Source organism: Ricinus communis, chromosome 1 (assembly GCF_019578655.1).
Source record: "Ricinus communis isolate WT05 ecotype wild-type chromosome 1, ASM1957865v1, whole genome shotgun sequence".
Classification (NCBI taxonomy): domain Eukaryota; kingdom Viridiplantae; phylum Streptophyta; class Magnoliopsida; order Malpighiales; family Euphorbiaceae; genus Ricinus; species Ricinus communis.
This window is the reverse complement of record NC_063256.1, coordinates 9,765,204-9,781,958: the sequence shown is the minus strand read 5'-3', so window position 1 is coordinate 9,781,958 and position 16,755 is coordinate 9,765,204. Positions and strand designations below refer to the sequence as shown.

The window sequence follows — 16,755 nt, the reverse complement described above, 5'->3', positions numbered from 1 at the left end:
TAGAAGTCAAAGGAAATATTGTATGAATGACGAATACAATGGTTGGAGAAAGTGAGGGTAATATTTCTTTTTGTTAATCGCTTTTGTCAATGTTCAAAGCATGTCATCGATCTTTGTTTGTATTGAATGACAGTAATGACTACTCGACTACGCCTCTGCAGCGGTAAGCCTATCAAACTCTTTTCAAAGTAAAAACAAAGAAATGATTATGCTGTAAAAGAAAAGGAGCCTTCATGAACAGGAAAAAAAGAAGAAATAAAGACCGAATATTATTCCAGGAGATGCAATGTAAGTAGAACAAAGAAACACGGAAACTCAAAGCACCCTAAAAAGCCCAGAGCAGTAGTACGCCATTCTTGGCTGTTAAGTCTTAATTACTTCTTGAACATGTCCAGACAGGTGTGGGTTGCAAGGCCACGGTTCCAGAACTTGTGATAGTATTGGCTATAAGTGAAATTTGTATAGAGAAGTGGATGATGATTGTCGACAAGCGGTGGAGCTGGTCCTATGGCAGCATCAGGTGATGGGCAGTAGAATGTTGGGATAGATATTCTCTCCTTGTTGCTATTCACCACTGCACGGTGGAGCACACTCTTGTAACGATCATTGCTTATTACCTGCACATATATACATATACAAATAATCAAATACCTTTAGATGATTTCTATACTTCTGTTCTATTTTAGGCCGCATTTCATTTTGGCTGCATTTCCCTTGTAATCTTCCCTATACATATGTATCTTGTATTTTCATATCTTTTTACTTTAATATTTTCGACAGGTGGGTTCTGTGATATGGGATCGCAATGAGGAAGGTAATATCGTACCTGATCCATACTCAAAAGATATTCTCTAGTTATATTTATATTTATCTAAATATTAAACTATTTTTATATCCATATAAGATTTCCGAAAATCTATTACTTAAAAGCTATTAAAAATAAGGATAAATATATAAAAATATCATAGGTTTCATCATTCAACAATTTCAATAAGTGATATTTTATTCAAACAAAAAAAGATAGTTATAAACCGTAATAGAAAAAAGGTATTTCGTCCTTAAAAAATCTTTACATCAATCGGCCATTATTATTGTATGTGCTTGATATACCGATTCGATCCGAGATCTCTTATTGATAACATAAGTTTAGCGCTTAACGTGATTTAAAAAATTATTGATCTGATAATATCGATTTAATAGTCAACAATGACGTTTTGAGTTATTAAACTCTAAACCCATATTATCAAACACGAAAAATATAATAATGATAATTGATCGGAATAAAAATAGCTAAACTCTTACCAAATGAACTTTTTAATAATAAGATATCTTTCTTTTGTCATAATTTGTAATTACATATCTCTTTTTTATCTTAAAAAAATTATATTTACTAAAAATTGTAAAATAATAAAACTATAAATTACTTTTACGTATTTATCTCTAAAGAGTATATAATAATTATGTATAAATTAGATTATTAGATATATAATTTTAATTTATAATCACATTTAATTAAATATATTATTATATTTGGATAAGCCATATTAAAATGAATAAACTTCTAAAATATAAAATTATTGGAATTTTCTTATAATTACCCAAATGCGATACACAAAATATATAATTATTAATAAATTTAATTATATAATTTCTAATATTATGCATGTAACTTTAAAAATATAATTACAATAGGGTATAAATAAAGTACCGTAGTATCTAAATTATGTTTATACTTAATACAATCTTTTTGGATAAATGAATTATCCATATTTATTATCTAATCAATTTGTATGTTCTCCTCAATTGGATTGGATTCAGGTGAATTTAGTATAAATTGTCATTCCTAAATCTGGGGTGCTACCTACGCGAGGTACCCAAGTATAAAGGCTAGATACGCCCTCTAATATCTTTGTCCATCAGAAATTTCAAATTTTTTAATTCCAATTGAAGTTGGATGCTATCTAAATTAGTTATAAATTTTAATTAGTAGATTAGAATTTTTTTCATGAATTTATAAAACAAATGATACAATTTTTTTTATTATATAATCATTTATCACACTTTTAAATATAATAATATTTGTAAATGTATTCTTTATCTAGTATTTAAGATTTTATTAAAACAATAAGGATAAATTTTTCTTAAAATATATATACTAAATATACATAAAATTACCTGGATTTGGTCTCCAATGTTAACGATGAAAGTATGAGGAACAGGGCTGACAGCAACCCACTTGCCATCTTTGAGAACCTGTAAGCCTGGCACATCATCTTGAAGTAGAATGGTAATGACATTGGGATCTGCATGGACCGGTAACCCATAAGTCAGCTCCGGCTGTGGACATGATGGATAGTAGTTGACGGCCAAGTGCTGGGCATGCTTGTCCAATGCCTTGTTGATGTAATCCCTTTCTAGACCTAAGCTTTCTGATATTGCTTCAAGCAGCCTCACTGCTAAATCTCTTACATTCCTGCAATACTCACCAACATCTTCTCTGCACACCACACATATTTAACGCAGAACTAAATTAAACTCCTGATAACTCTCTTTCTTCCCCGTAAAAGCTTTGGAAGTTGGGGTGTTCTTTGTTTTTTGGAAAAAAAGGTACCTGAAAGATGGGGGGTTGGTAGGCCATTCCTGCATGTAGTCGTCTAATGGGTAGCAATGGAGTCTCAAGAAATCTCTCCAGTTAGAAGTTTTTTCAGTTCTGACATTGAAGCTAGTAGAAAGTCTTGTTCTCATCATCGGATCATCGGAATAATTCTTCATCCTTTCACTCTCAGGCAAATGAAAGAATTCCCTCGATACACTTAACATTTTATCAATCACATCTTCAGGAATACCATGGTTTTTAACCTTAAAAGACATTACAGATATATAATTAGTTACACAATGCAAAGAACAATTAAATTTCCCGAAAGGAAATTGATCAAGAAGAAGTATGTTCATGTACCTGAAAGAAACCATAGCCTTGGCAAGCTTGACCTATCTCCTTGACTAGAGTAGAGCGAAGAGGACCATCTAGACCTTGAAGATCAATAAGAGGAATGGAACAATCAGAGGTCTGAATAACTTCATTAAAATTTGGTCGATCGGATAAAGGTCGGATGAAATTTGAGGGAACAGAGGTTATTGTAGAAACAAGATCAGATAAGAGTGGTTTTGCAATAGCCATTGCCAAAAAGAAAAAGAAGCAACGTTGATATTCCTTTCCGATTATTTCACAGGTCTGATCTACAACTAAAATCTGAGTGGGGTAAGCTTTTATACGGTTTCTTTTTTCCTTTTACTTGCCAAGGTGAGACACTGTTTATTCTGAAAACCACTGGCAATCATTTTTAAACTCATCTCGAGTTGCTTTTTATGGTTAGAATATCCTCGAGAATGACAATACTGCTTGCTTACCAAAGAATGATGATAATTAGAACTTTCTGGACAAATAAATACCAAACTTACTTCCCGGAATAGATATTTCACTCTTAAATATTATCCATTTAATTATCTTTTAACATTTAATTATTATTTTTGTATATAGTATTTTTTATCTTTTAGTTTCTATTTTGACTTCTTTCATTTTTATGCATATAAAATTATATCTTTATTCACTTGTATTGTGAATAAATAGATAAATATGAATAGAAATACTAAAATATATGTATATAGAAATAAATAAGAAACATAAAATGTAAAAATTGAAAGGTGTTATAGATTAAAAGAATAATTAGAAAGTTTAAGGCAAGTTTAATTATGTTATATATATTTATGCTGAGAATTCATTACATTTGATAAAACTAGGACATAATTTACTGGTGGAAGCCTTTTGTCTTTGTTAGCAGTAAGGATTATTTTTTCTCATGTCAAAATCATATTAAAACTCAATTATATACCAATTTGTACTAAGAAATCAGATTAGTTTTTGGCAGTTGATAATGCATTAGTAAAAGGATTGTTAATTGCTATTCATAATCGGCATTAGAACTTGCAATTATATATGTACAAGCTGCAAGTACCTATAAGACTTTGGCTCATTTTCGTTTTGGAACATTAAAAAAGAATTCAGGAGATAATGATATAAGAAATAAAACAAGATAAGCATCAAATAATTTTAAATGAATTCATTTCATATTATCTAATAATTTTGAATAATTCATAGCTTATTTGGTAAAATTACGAATAATGAAATAGTATTTTAAAAATTTAATGTAATTATACACTCAAGATTGAAATTCATAATTCCGGGCTTTTTTTAATTAATATTAATAAAAATTAATTAAGAGGTATTTGGTTTCAGAAGTTCAAAATTAAGATAAAGAGAACAAAGGCACGCAACTGCCAGCAGAAGCAACCATGACGTATCTAACAAAGCTTCACTGATTTCTATCTACAATGTCGTTTTCCTTGACTATTTGCCACATGGCTGCCGTTTCGGGTGGAAATCTTTTACAAGGGTGATGGTGTCATTGTGCCTGCGTCACGGGAGTTGGTGTCGCTGTCAGTGTCGCCAAACTGCACATGTGGGCTTGTCTTACGCAATTGTCTTGCCTGGCTCCCACTCCTACTTTTTTATATATATCAAAATATGAATCAGCAACATGTAAATTTTACTGGAAGCTCTATACATTTCTATTAATTATTTTTATAAAATGGATAGAGTAATTTTTTTATTAATATATTAATTATCACATTGATTAGTATTGAAAATACAATTAATAGGTTTTTTAGGATGATATTTTATTAAAATTTGTTATTTAAAAAGTTATTATTTTGATCTATTGTATGATTATTATCATTATTATTATTATTATTTAAAAATAATAAATATAATAAATTAATAAATTTTTAATATTTATGATTTATTTATCACATTTTAAAATAATAATAATAACTTCAAAACTTTTAAGTATCATTTTAATAAAAAATCTTGATATTTTAAAATTTTATTAGTATGATTATAAAGGTTATTCTAGAATTATTACTAATTAATTTACTAATAATATATAAATTTAATTCTATAATATAATTGATTAATAGATATGGAATATTTTGAAATTGAATATTAATAATATCTTAATTACAGTAAATATAAAAATTGTAAATTTATATAATACTTATATTAAATATAAATGTTTTTTAAATTTTTATTTTCATCAATTTATAAAATAATTAATATACTATTTTTGAAATTAAAAATTATTATACATAACAAATTTATTTTACTATATAAGAATAATAATTTTATCTTTTATGATTAAAATTATTATCTAATTAATTAATAAATAATTATAAAAAATATAAAATTTACACATTAATATAACACAAACTGGTTAAGGAGTCATTATCAATATAAATACGATTTATCTCAGATTAGATGGTCTAGATTAATACCACAAAAATGGCGAAATAGAATCAATCAATACCAACACCCTATGGTTCAAAACAAAAAATTAAACAAATGGAATTTATATGAAAAAGACAAATTAATTCATTACGAAAAAAAAAGGATTTTGAGGCAGACTCGTTACCGAATCAAAAAGATAATTTTAAAAAACACTATAAATATAATCTTTTATCATATAAATCTATTAATTATGAAAATAAGAAGGACTCATATATTTATGGATCACCATTACAAATAAATAATAAACAAAAGATTTCTTTATATATTAAAATTTTGATAATTCAAATAATATATAGATTAAGCGATAAATTATTTATTATTTAAAATATATCATCTTGTTAGAACTATATAAAATCAATTTTAATCATAGTATAGAGTCTAAATAGAATAAGTAAAGAATAAAATTAAAATATTTAAAATTCTGAAACTAAATTAAATAAATAGACCAATGTCTATAACCAAGAGAAAACACTTCTGAATGATAGGATTTGTAATATGTCGATATGATAAAGCATCAATTATTCTTAACAGAAAGGAGATGCACACCTTCCATTATCGCCGCATTTAAGATTTGATGATAAACTTTTTGGCACCACAATTGGTCTCTGGTTCTTACAGTCACGAGGAAGAAGATGGATCTCTTTGCTGACTGGTTTATTTATCAGGGACTTGTTGGCAATTTCTCAATCTTTGTAGCCCTTAGAGTTTGGGCTGTAAGCCCGGTTTCAAAGGTTGAATGGGCTTTACCCATTTTTTAGAACCTTTTATTTATGTTATTTATTGGGGCTTTGACCCGTGTAGTTTAGTTAGAGAGGGATTCCTCTTTTGTTGTTCAGTATCCTTTGTTCAAGTCCAGTATGTTCTTTCTATTGTTAAATTGAAAGAAAAAAAACAAAAGAATAGCAACAAAAACATGAGTCATTAACGGAAGGATGTTAAGTTGGAGGAAGTTTAGAAAATTCTCATTGATAAAAGAGTTCAAAGACAAACCTGGACAGCAATAGGTAATAATTTGTCTTTCTCTATTTTATAGCATTAGTTTTAATGTTCAAGTAGCAACAGCTTACTTGGAAAAACAATGCATATTTTCATTAGATTAGGCAGCAGAGCGACGTTTATCTCAACAATTATTTCATGCCCCAATTATATTCATCCAGTAAGTAGTATGCACCAGTTTAGTATGTTTGAGAATCTTATTGCCACCGCACTGACAACTAAGGGCTAGTTTTTCTTTTCCCCTTTTTCTTCTTTTCCTCTTTCAATTTTATTGACCGGATTTATACATTTCAATCAAAATGGATAAAGGATTAGTAGAAACGAGTGTATTTTTATATTATATTTATTGATTTTAAATAATAAAATATATATCAATTATTTATTTCCTGTTAAAATTAATATGCAGGTTGTCTGAAATTCTCAGTTAAGGCCCTAACAATATGGACGCCTCCAGCCCTATTAGGCCAGACAATTGGCTCGAGCCATATATCTCCATCTATCCATTGCCCTTATTCAAGTGGCTGTAATGAAACCCATCGTCAAAGGTTACCCAACCTAACGAAACCCACAGATGCTCTCTTCCCAGTCAACCTTGCTCTCGTGCACAATCACAGTTCACAGCTTTGCCAGAAAACCGCCACGTAGCGGTACCAGTCCACGCTGGGAAAAAACTGTCCGCTTACAAGAACGTCCGTACATATTTACTCACTGGATAAAACAGGTTCCTTCCGAAAAAGGGGGGACCACGTCATCCGACAAATGACCCCACAGAAAGGGGGGACCTGGATGCGTTTTTACGGAGATGACCTCAATAGGCATTAGAGTTTGTGGCTGAGATTCGAAGATGAATGTAGGGGCAAATTGGCAAAAGGAAAAAAGAAAGAGAAATTTATAGAAAAAGTGCAAGGGTGGGCTTTACCGTAATCAGCCACTATTTATTTGCCACATGGCATAATCTCAGTCATCTTCTTTCTTTCAATTTTACCCTTCATTTCATTGTAGCCTCAAATATAATTCGTATAAAAAATAATTAAACAAAAAAATAAATCCACAAGAAATTATAGTGGCTGAGATTGCTTCTTAGTATCTCAACTGTGGTTTCTGGAGTTTTAGGTCTCAAAGAGACTCTCTTCTCAGTTCTCTTTTGTTTATTTCTCTCTGGAGAACTCCTTTTGATTTCTTTTTTAATTTTTTTTTTTTGCTGTTGAGTTTTCACGATTCCGATCCACCATTGCCGAAAACTAAAGGTTCTCATGTGAGTCTCTGGCGTGTTTAGTACGTGTATGATCGGAGACTCCATCAATGCTTTGACGGTTTTAATTAACCATGGCTTTAACTGAAGGTACTTTTTTTTCGCATTTCTAGGTCATTTATGCTTTTGTTAACACTCCGTTTGGTTGCTGAGAAATTTCTCACAAATGAAATCAAACTTCAATTTGTTGAGCTGGTGCAGCAGTAGCTGCAGCTGACGTGCTGCTGTTTAATTATTTTTAAGTTAGTGATTCGAGATATTTAGATTTGAATTATACGAGTGATGTAAATAGAAGTGGTTGTTGTTGATTACTGATTCAATTTTCTCTCCTGTTTTTATGTTTGTTTTGAACTTTTGTAAAGGATTTGGCACCTACGCGTCCGTTTTGGTGAGGATTCTGAATAAAGGAATTTACTTTTAAGTTCTTCTTTCGGAGAAGCGTCTGTCAGTCTGTCTCTTTCTCTCTCTCACTCTCTCTCTATCCCCGTCTCTGTTCTGTTCTGGTGGATTCTTAACATTCATAGTTTCTTAATGGAGTAATTAAATAAGCTGTTGCCTATACACATAGTGTGTGTGAATTGGCATTCCTAAATTGTTCAGATACGGATCTCTATCGATTGTTGTGTTCTTTTCTTTTATTCTTTTGCAGTAGTATTCAGTTATCAGGTATTTTGGAGTTACAAAACAACGGCTTTATTTGTAGTATCCGACTTTACAAGAGATGAAAGGAGGTTTCTGTTTTATCCGTTGTTCATTAGAGAGGATTTGAAGCAGCATTAGCTGCACCAGATCCGGTAATGGACACTTACTCCTCTGGTGGTGAAGACTTAGTTATTAAGGTACATTTCTGAAAACAAATTTGTTTGTCTTTTTATTTAATTGGAACTAGAAGTACTAAAAGTTAAGTGTTGAAGTATCTGAATCATGAAGTTATATTAATGATAGACAAGAAAACCTTATACAATTACCAAGCAACGTGAACGATGGACAGAGGAGGAGCATAATAGGTTCCTAGAGGCCTTGAAGCTCTATGGACGAGCTTGGCAACGAATTGAAGGTTATATTTGCGATGATTCTTTTAATTTTTTTCCCCTTTATTCTTTTGTTTGAACTATTACTAATGAAAGACTGATGAGTGATATTCTTTTAAAAAAATTTATGGCCAGATTCTATAATTAATGTAGAGAAATCATCTGGTTATTCCTGTTTGGAATGCCATGAGATCAGATGCTTTGTATTTACTCTTAATTGCACATATGTTTCTTCTCTTCATTGTGTTCCTTTGTTGGTGGTTTGCAGAGCATATAGGAACAAAGACTGCTGTGCAGATAAGGAGTCATGCACAGAAATTCTTTTCAAAAGTCAGTCAGTACCTTCTTGCCTCAGTCTTAATCAACTTTATTTTTGTGCTGCTAATCTCTTGCCATCGTGTCTACCTAGTCAAATTGTTGACTGAATTCTTTTTTGTATTATCTGCTTGTTGTGTGACACGCCCACTGACACATTATACAACTTTTGAAAGCTTGGCTAAGTCAGAACACTCATTTCTTGTGGGTTTTGACTTAATTGAAGTATTGAACTAGTAAATGACAACTCATAATTTGGGAACTATAACATCTAATGTATTACTATAAACAGTTGGATTAATCTTATATTGTCAGCCAAAGGTCGGCAAGAAGGCATGATGCTATAATGTCCTTTTGGTAAATATCTGATGGTTGGTTTAATCTCAGTGTGTATTGTATATCTGAAGCTCCTACAACTGTAGCTTTAGAGTATTTGGAAGTGATAATAGTAACAAACACAGTTATTAAAGGCGCAAGACATGCTGAGGCGTGAAAGAGCCTAGGGGCAAGCGCACATCTAAGTCAGATAGGGTGCTAAAAAGATAAAATTGCAATAGAATTTCAATATTAATACCTAATATTCATGATAAGCTCAAAATATTAGTGATATGTGGAATTAAATAGACACAAGTTAATAGCTCAAAGCATTAATTTAAGGTTTAGAATCTAACCAGCAACCACCAACATAAAGAACACAAAAAAATAACATCATTTGTTTGTAAATTGTAAACAATTACTCATTAATCAAAAACAGATTCATTAATAAAACAATTTAACTCATTAATTAAGCAGTCCACTGCTTGGCACGACAAATCCCGCTTGTATTTTTTCACGAAAATGACAAACTAGATTGTAATTTTAAGGCTAAAAGAAATAGTAAATCAGCAGCCCGAAAAAACAAAAGAAGAGAAAATGCAAAGATCAAATTACAGAAAATAATGAGTATCAGAAAAAGAAAAACTAGAAAGAGATGGGAGAAAAGTAGAAAAGAGAAAAGAAGAAAAAGAAAAGAGATGGGAGAGGAGCAAAAAAGGGAATAATGGAGCCATATATTTTGCCAAGAGAGAAAGAAATTGAAAAAGGGAAAAAAGAATGGAAAGGAGGCATACGCGGTGGCGGTTGGATCATTTGTGATTGAGATAAGAATGACAACTTCTCTTCTTCTTTTAATATTTTTTTTTTCAGATGATTTAGTATGGGCAAGTACATGGTATGCTCTTTTGAAACTTTATTTTGATGGCTCAGATTATTTCATTGACTTAAACTTGAAAGAAAACATGAGAAAAGACAAAATATCATCTTTAACATCTCCTTGCCTCTACGTCAAGGCGCATAAAGGTGCTCGCCTTTGTCACGTCACCCACCTTTTGAGGGTTGAGGTGCAAAGGCAAGCACCTCGTTTGCCTTCTGCCTTAGGCACACCTTTAAAAAGGATGTACATATTTCTTGCAATTAGATATATTTGGACTTTGATATGCTATTCCACACCATGAAAATGCTGAGCAAAATTCTTCGGTTTTTAAACATTCATCTACCAAACTTTGATCAGGAGGTTTCTATGGAATTTGAAAGGGAGTCCAAACCATAGTTGATGTATGGTAGATTAGTAATCATTTTGGTGGTGGGACCGGGACCTGTCAATGCATATGCTAGTATAGAGATTATTTCTTCTTTACTCAATGAAGATTTAAATCTTTTGGAAAAATTTTCTAAATATGATTCATGCGACCAAGTTCGGTGAGCTTGTGTAACTAGTGGCCTAAGTAGTTTTGTTGTCTTGTAGCTTAGTTATGGATTTAAGTATTAAGTTTAAGGTTTGAGGATGACATACTTAGTTCTTGGCAATAGACATCTCATTGCTTGTTTCTTGTAAGTTGTTTATTGCTTGTAAGAGCAAAAGTCATAATGATTTTTCTTCAAACAAGAAAATGAATAATTTCAATATTTTAATATTAACATATTCTCCAATTAACAATGTGAATATCGGAATATCCCAAGGTAGCAAGTTATACAAAAAAAAGACACCTTTTCCTAAGTAGGTTGATAGTATTATACTAAATTGTTCTTTGAATTATTCTTAGTTATCATGAGGATTCTTTATCTTAGTATATTTGCTTATGCTTTAGGTTTGCAATTGGTTAGCAATAAATTGCTTCAAATTCTTATGTAATTGCTTTCAGTTTTCATGGCACATGTATGTATCGTACTCTATGAAGGAAACGTAAAATGCAAAAGGCGTCACAAAATACCATTACACATGCACAAATGTTTCATAAGAGCCTCCATATAATACTTTAAATCATATAATCATTAGACAAAAAACTAATCTAGCTTGCTAAGAAATAACAAAGCGTTGCACAGTGTTATTTAAGCATGAATATTACATGGTTCTCTTTTTCTATATATGTTTGTATATGTGATTTGTAAAAGGGTAAACTACATCTAAGAAGGTTTAGTCATAATATAATTTAGGGGAAAATCTTTTCAAAATTGCATGTATTTTCAAATATTTAAAATATTTCAACAATTTAGTCTATATTAATAATTGTATATGAATTAGCTTTTCAGAAATTTATGTAAATTCCAATAAGACTATAATGTTAGTGACAATAGTATCAGATAAGGGTTAATTCATGAATTTTGAAAGAAGTATGATAAAAGTTTCTAAAAGATATTGCATTATCTTTTATCAACTTCTTGGACCTCTAGATTTTCATCCTCTTTTTCTAATTCTCTTTGTTTATTTGTTTGATTTTGTTGTGTTATTGTTGATATATAATTTGAAAATTTTGAAAATGAATTCAGGGTTGATATATTACCTGTATATAAATATATGTTGTGTGCTCTCTCTCTCTCTCTGTATTTTAAATTACTGTCTGTCTACGGATGCTTTAATGTTTTGATATGGAGCGGAATATGTTTTCTAATTTGAAAAGTATGCAATATCTATAACTTAATATGAAAGCATGAGTTATCATTTACAGAATTTTTTTACTGATTTGTGAGTTTAGCTATATCTCAGAAATTTATAATGTTTATGCTTCAGTAACTATTTTGAATAGGTCATATCATACATTATTATGACAGAACTTTCGTTAAACAATTCCTCGGCACATCTCTACTGTTATTTGCACAATATAATTAGGACTAACTAAGCCTGTGTGTAAGATTTAAGTACAGCATAATATATAGAAGCTTGATGTAAAATGACTAGTAGATTGCTGACAACCATCAGAACTGAGATGTGAGGAAGGTTCAGGTTTGTTTCACCAATCAACTTTCTATAACAGACTGGAATAAACACATAGGTAGATCAGTCTATCTGTGTTGCTTCTATTAAATTTGCTGAGTTACGGACTTGTTCTGTCAGAATACGAACATGACTTGTGAGGCTCTTCCTGCCAATGTCTCTTTTTTGTGATATTATCATGATCTTTTGTTTTTCCCGTTATGGTAATAAGGGGGGCTGGTTTGGTCAAGGAGTCAAGCTGACTACTTGGCCAAACCAGCCCCCCTTTTTTTTTTTTTTCATTTTACTAACAGAAGGGAGTAGGCAAGTATGTTTCCTAATACATAGTCCACTGAAGAGAAATGGAATTTGGCTTCCAAAATGATTTGAGATGTTCTCCACACGACTGAAAATGATAGTTTAGGTGGCACTTGTAAGTTAAGGAATCCATAAACTTAGATTGATATCGTTTCATTGAATGAATGCAAGGAACAAGTATCCCATGAATAGGAAGACCCATGCATCATGCATGCTCATAACCAAAGCTTCCATGAATATATGTGAACATATCTACTTGTGACAATGTCACTGCTCCATATGATCTTTATTTGAATGCAGCTACCTTGGACCTTCAGGCCATAGGTTTTCACTCTTTTGGAAGTCTTTTAAGGAGATACTATCTAAATGGCTACAGATGTAAACCACTGTCAAATCCCACAACATCCTATATATGGTGAAATTCCCTGTATTGGCTCAGAAGGTGATTTATAAAACCTTCCCAGTATGTATATTTGAAGATCAAGTCCTGGTGCAACAGTAAGGTTACCCTGTTGTAACCTTGAATTTATGGTGTAAACCTTGGCATCAATCAATTTTTCATGCTTAATCAACCTAAAGTTTATGAATGTAAACCTTGGAATTAACCAATTTTTTCATGTTTCCACAATACTTCATTTGGGTGTGAAAGGTAACTAGAAAGAAATAAAGGGCATGCAACGAATGGAGATAGGGTGTCCTAGCATTTTGTGCGACTCTGTATCCAGCACATTCATTATTATGATGGCTAGCTAGAGATAACAGTACAAAACATATGCAGATGAGAAGCTGTAAATTTAAAGTTTCTTTACATGTATAGTTTACAGTTGCTCTTGGAGTAACAATACTCGGTTCTTTCTACACCAAAACCATAGGCTTGTTCATTAATCCAAATCATATGAGAAGTTGTATCACCATATAGTTTATATTTTTCCCAGAAACTGTGGTGTTGCTATTTTAAAATTGGGGCCTTGAAACAAAGTTTTGTTAATTGACTAGTATGATAAGAGACTATGTCACTTACAGTTGGAGAAGGAGGCTATTGCGAAAGGTGTTCCAATAGGACAAGCTCTTGATATAGACATTCCACCTCCACGTCCTAAGAGAAAACCAAGCAATCCTTATCCTCGAAAGACAGGTGCTGGTCCTACTCCATCTCAGGTGGCAGCAAAGGATGGAAAGCTTCCAAGTTTAGTTTCTTTTCCACGTTGTACACAAGTGCTGGATTTGGAGAAAGAACCACTTCCTGAGGTGAGAAACTCTTTAATTTTTCCTCTGTATATTTAATCAAGTTTCATTCTCTCAGTGTCATTATTTCTCTCTATGTATTCAGAGACTGAATGGACATGAGAAGCAAACAGATGCAACAGAAAACCAGGGTGACAATTGCTCTGAAGTCTTTACCCTTCTCCAAGAAGCTCATTGTTCCTCTGTTTCTTCAGCAAATAAGAATTCTGTAGTAACGGCAGAGGCACTAAAAAACTCATGCTCATTCAGGGAGTTTGTACCTTCGCTGAAGAAGGTGGTAAATCAGGATGCCACTAATGAATCATATGTCACCATCGAACTTGAAGGAAATCAAAAGCTAGATAAGCCTGATGCCAAACAGACAGTTCAGGATAATGGTAGTAGTAAAGCTTCAAAGTCGGAATCCTGCCTGTTTCATGAGAAATTTGATCAGGCTAAGAAATCAGATGAGTTTAACAGTGCATTGCCAACTGATGAAATGGAAACCATGCAGGGTTATCCAAGGCATGTCCCCGTGCATGTTTTGGAAGGGAGCTTGGGAACATGTATGCAAACTCCTACCTCAGATGTGTCTTTCCAGGAGCCTATATTTTGCCCTACGGGAGAAGTTCATGGGCATCCCAATCTGTACTCTCATCCAGCTGCATCTGCTACTACTGAACATCAAAATACTGCACCTAGATCTTCTACACATCAATCATTTCCAAGTTTTCCTCCCTTTAATTCAACTCAACATAATCAAGATGACTATAGATCATTTCTCCACATCTCCTCCACATTTTCGAGTCTCATTGTATCTACACTGCTCCAAAATCCTGCAGCCCATTCTGCAGCAAGCTTTGCAGCTACATTTTGGCCGTATGCTAATCTGGAAAGTTCTGCAGATTCTCCAATATGTCCCCAAGGAGGATTTCCATCAAGGCAAATGAACTCTGCCCCCAGTATGGCGGCTATTGCTGCTGCTACTGTGGCTGCAGCAACTGCATGGTGGGCAGCACACGGACTACTTCCCTTGTGTGCTCCTCTTCATGCTGCCTTTACCTGCCCTCCTGCTTCTGGAACTGCTGTTGCATCAACAGGCGCGGGTCAAGTTCCTGCAGCCAAGACAGAAAGAAAACTAACTGTTGAAAATCCTCTATTACAAAATCAACAATTTGATGTAGAACATTCCAAAGTTTTGCAAGCTCAGAATTCAGCCTCCAAATCACTGGAGATGTCATTGTCTGACTCTGAAGAGAGTGGAGGTCCGAAGAAAAATACAGGATCAAAAGCTACTGATCATGAGATGGCTACACCAGCACCTGAGGTCCAGGACCCGAGCAAAGCAAAAGCCAGAAAACCGGCTGACCGTTCTTCATGTGGTTCAAATACATCTTCTAGCAGTGAAGTGGAGACAGATGCACTAGAGAAGCTTGAGAAAGGCAATGAAGAGTTAAAAGAAACTGATACAAACCCTGAACCTACTGAGTCTAGTTGTCGACGCAGTAGAAGTAACAGCAGCATAAGTGATTCATGGAAGGAGGTCTCTGAAGAGGTAACTATCTTCTCTTTTCTTTGACATCTCTTTTAGAGTGAGGAGCAATTCAAGTTGGATTTTAATTTATGGTTATGATAATTAAATTATCTTCAGTTTGATATATTAGTGGATGGAGATCAAGTTCATTAATTTTAATACAGAATTTGATGGTGGATATGGAATACCTAATAGTTAGTTAGAGAATGTCCTTTTTACAAGTTTTAATGCTTATAGAGTTGAACTAAAAAGCAAAGCTCAAAATTAAGATACAAATTCCTAAATTCAGATCTTCTAGTAACAATAGAAGTCTTTAATCACATAGTTTATTCCAGGTGAAGAGTTTAAGAGTCTTAAGAGTTTTTCTTTGTATTCACTTACATTCTTGTGTTACTAATACACCAGGGGCGGCTGGCTTTTCAAGCTCTCTTCTCCAGAGAGGTATTGCCGCAAAGCTTCTCTCCTCCACATGTTTTAAAGAATGAGGCACGCCAGAAGGATGAAATCGAAGAAGATAAGCAGAACACAGTTGAGAAAAATGAAAATGCATTATTATTGAGCCTTAACGGCAACATATCGGGATTCTGTACTAGCCATCAAGAAGCAGAGAAAATTGAGATGCCTAGATGTGAAAACAACGGGGAGGACGGGCTGCTGACATTTGGACTCGGACATGGAAAACTGAAGGCTCGTCGAACAGGATTCAAACCATACAAAAGATGTTCAGTGGAGGCTAAGGAAAATAGGATGCTGACCGCCGGCAGCCAAGGTGAGGAGAAAGGCCCAAAGAGGATACGTGTGGAAGGGAAAGCTTCAACTTGATATTGCATGCTTAAACAAAGGAAACCTTTTGTTTCTGCATGTAATTTGTTAAATTTCCCCCCCTTATCTATTTTCCTTTTCATGTTCAAATGTTTAAATTATAGTATTTGCAGATCACGAGACTTTTCGTGCGTGTGTGTACCATATACAGCTACATTGGCTTATTATTTCTTGAACCTTGTAACTGCAGTTAAAAACTCCTAAGTAGAGACTTAGATAAGAACCAGTCAAGTAATGAATGGGCCCGGATCTGAGTCTGACCCATTTCATCAAAAGGTGTTGTTTATTTGCTTCCCTAAGTTGTAATTCTTAGTGGTCATGTTAGGGATAAGCAAGCAAGTCTCTAGGTTATAGAGAAACCCATCCTACTAAAAGGAGGTGCTTGTAGCTGTGACGACAGAAATGGAATGGGTCGTAACCTTGCTGCCAAGAATGGATTCTAATTGTTGTATAATGTCTTAGATGCAGGTCTGTGTGGAACGTGAGGAATGAATAAGATGGATATTATGTAGCAGATGAAATTTCATGAGTCGCAATAAAGCATATATAGTTTTTACCTTACAATTTTGTTCACATATACTAATGCTTTCTACTTGTTACTAGAAGAAAATGGATAAGAAAGCCGCTTTCTTC

General features: G+C 33.0%; 2 protein-coding genes across 7 annotated transcripts; one reads left to right on the top strand and one right to left on the bottom strand.

The window, feature by feature from the left end:
- Positions 1 to 236: 236 nt before the first annotated feature.
- On the bottom strand, positions 237 to 3,342 carry LOC8270763 (protein DMR6-LIKE OXYGENASE 1). The gene is made up of 4 exons (XM_002515045.4): positions 2,957 to 3,342; positions 2,612 to 2,859; positions 2,176 to 2,497; positions 237 to 617 (listed from the first exon to the last, which is right to left on the bottom strand). The coding sequence occupies exons 1-4, from the start codon at positions 3,176 to 3,178 to the stop codon at positions 375 to 377; spliced, it is 1,035 nt and encodes a 344-aa protein (XP_002515091.1). The 5' UTR covers positions 3,179 to 3,342; the 3' UTR covers positions 237 to 374.
- Positions 3,343 to 7,455: 4,113 nt separating this feature from the next.
- Positions 7,456 to 16,686, top strand: LOC8270765 (protein LATE ELONGATED HYPOCOTYL). 6 transcript variants are annotated; one of them, XM_015716881.3, is made up of 8 exons: positions 7,456 to 7,739; positions 8,012 to 8,037; positions 8,353 to 8,488; positions 8,595 to 8,706; positions 8,949 to 9,010; positions 13,566 to 13,790; positions 13,873 to 15,321; positions 15,706 to 16,686. In XM_015716881.3, exons 3-8 carry the CDS (start codon positions 8,447 to 8,449, stop codon positions 16,120 to 16,122), a joined length of 2,307 nt encoding a protein of 768 aa, XP_015572367.1. In that variant the 5' UTR covers positions 7,456 to 7,739; positions 8,012 to 8,037; positions 8,353 to 8,446; the 3' UTR covers positions 16,123 to 16,686. The 6 variants fall into 6 exon arrangements, with proteins under 6 accessions (XP_015572367.1, XP_002515093.1, XP_048233636.1 ...); XM_002515047.4 differs by having other exon boundaries at positions 8,299 to 8,488; XM_048377679.1 differs by lacking the exon at positions 8,012 to 8,037.
- Positions 16,687 to 16,755: the final 69 nt, after the last annotated feature.

Bases quoted from the DNA above. Each gene is read 5' to 3' on its own strand.
- LOC8270763 (XM_002515045.4), bottom strand. From the start codon at position 3,178: ATGGCTATTGCAAAACCACTCTTATCTGATCTTGTTTCTACAATAACC. The intron at 2,860-2,956 runs GTACATGAACAT...ATGTCTTTTAAG, and splicing joins AAGGCTATGGTTTCTTTCAG to GTTAAAAACCATGGTATTCC. The intron at 618-2,175 runs GTAATTTTATGT...ATATATGTGCAG, and splicing joins ACATTGGAGACCAAATCCAG to GTAATAAGCAATGATCGTTA.
- LOC8270765 (XM_048377679.1), top strand. From the start codon at position 8,447: ATGGACACTTACTCCTCTGGTGGTGAAGACTTAGTTATTAAG. The intron at 8,489-8,594 runs GTACATTTCTGA...TATTAATGATAG, and splicing joins GTGAAGACTTAGTTATTAAG to ACAAGAAAACCTTATACAAT. The intron at 15,322-15,705 runs GTAACTATCTTC...CTAATACACCAG, and splicing joins GGAAGGAGGTCTCTGAAGAG to GGGCGGCTGGCTTTTCAAGC.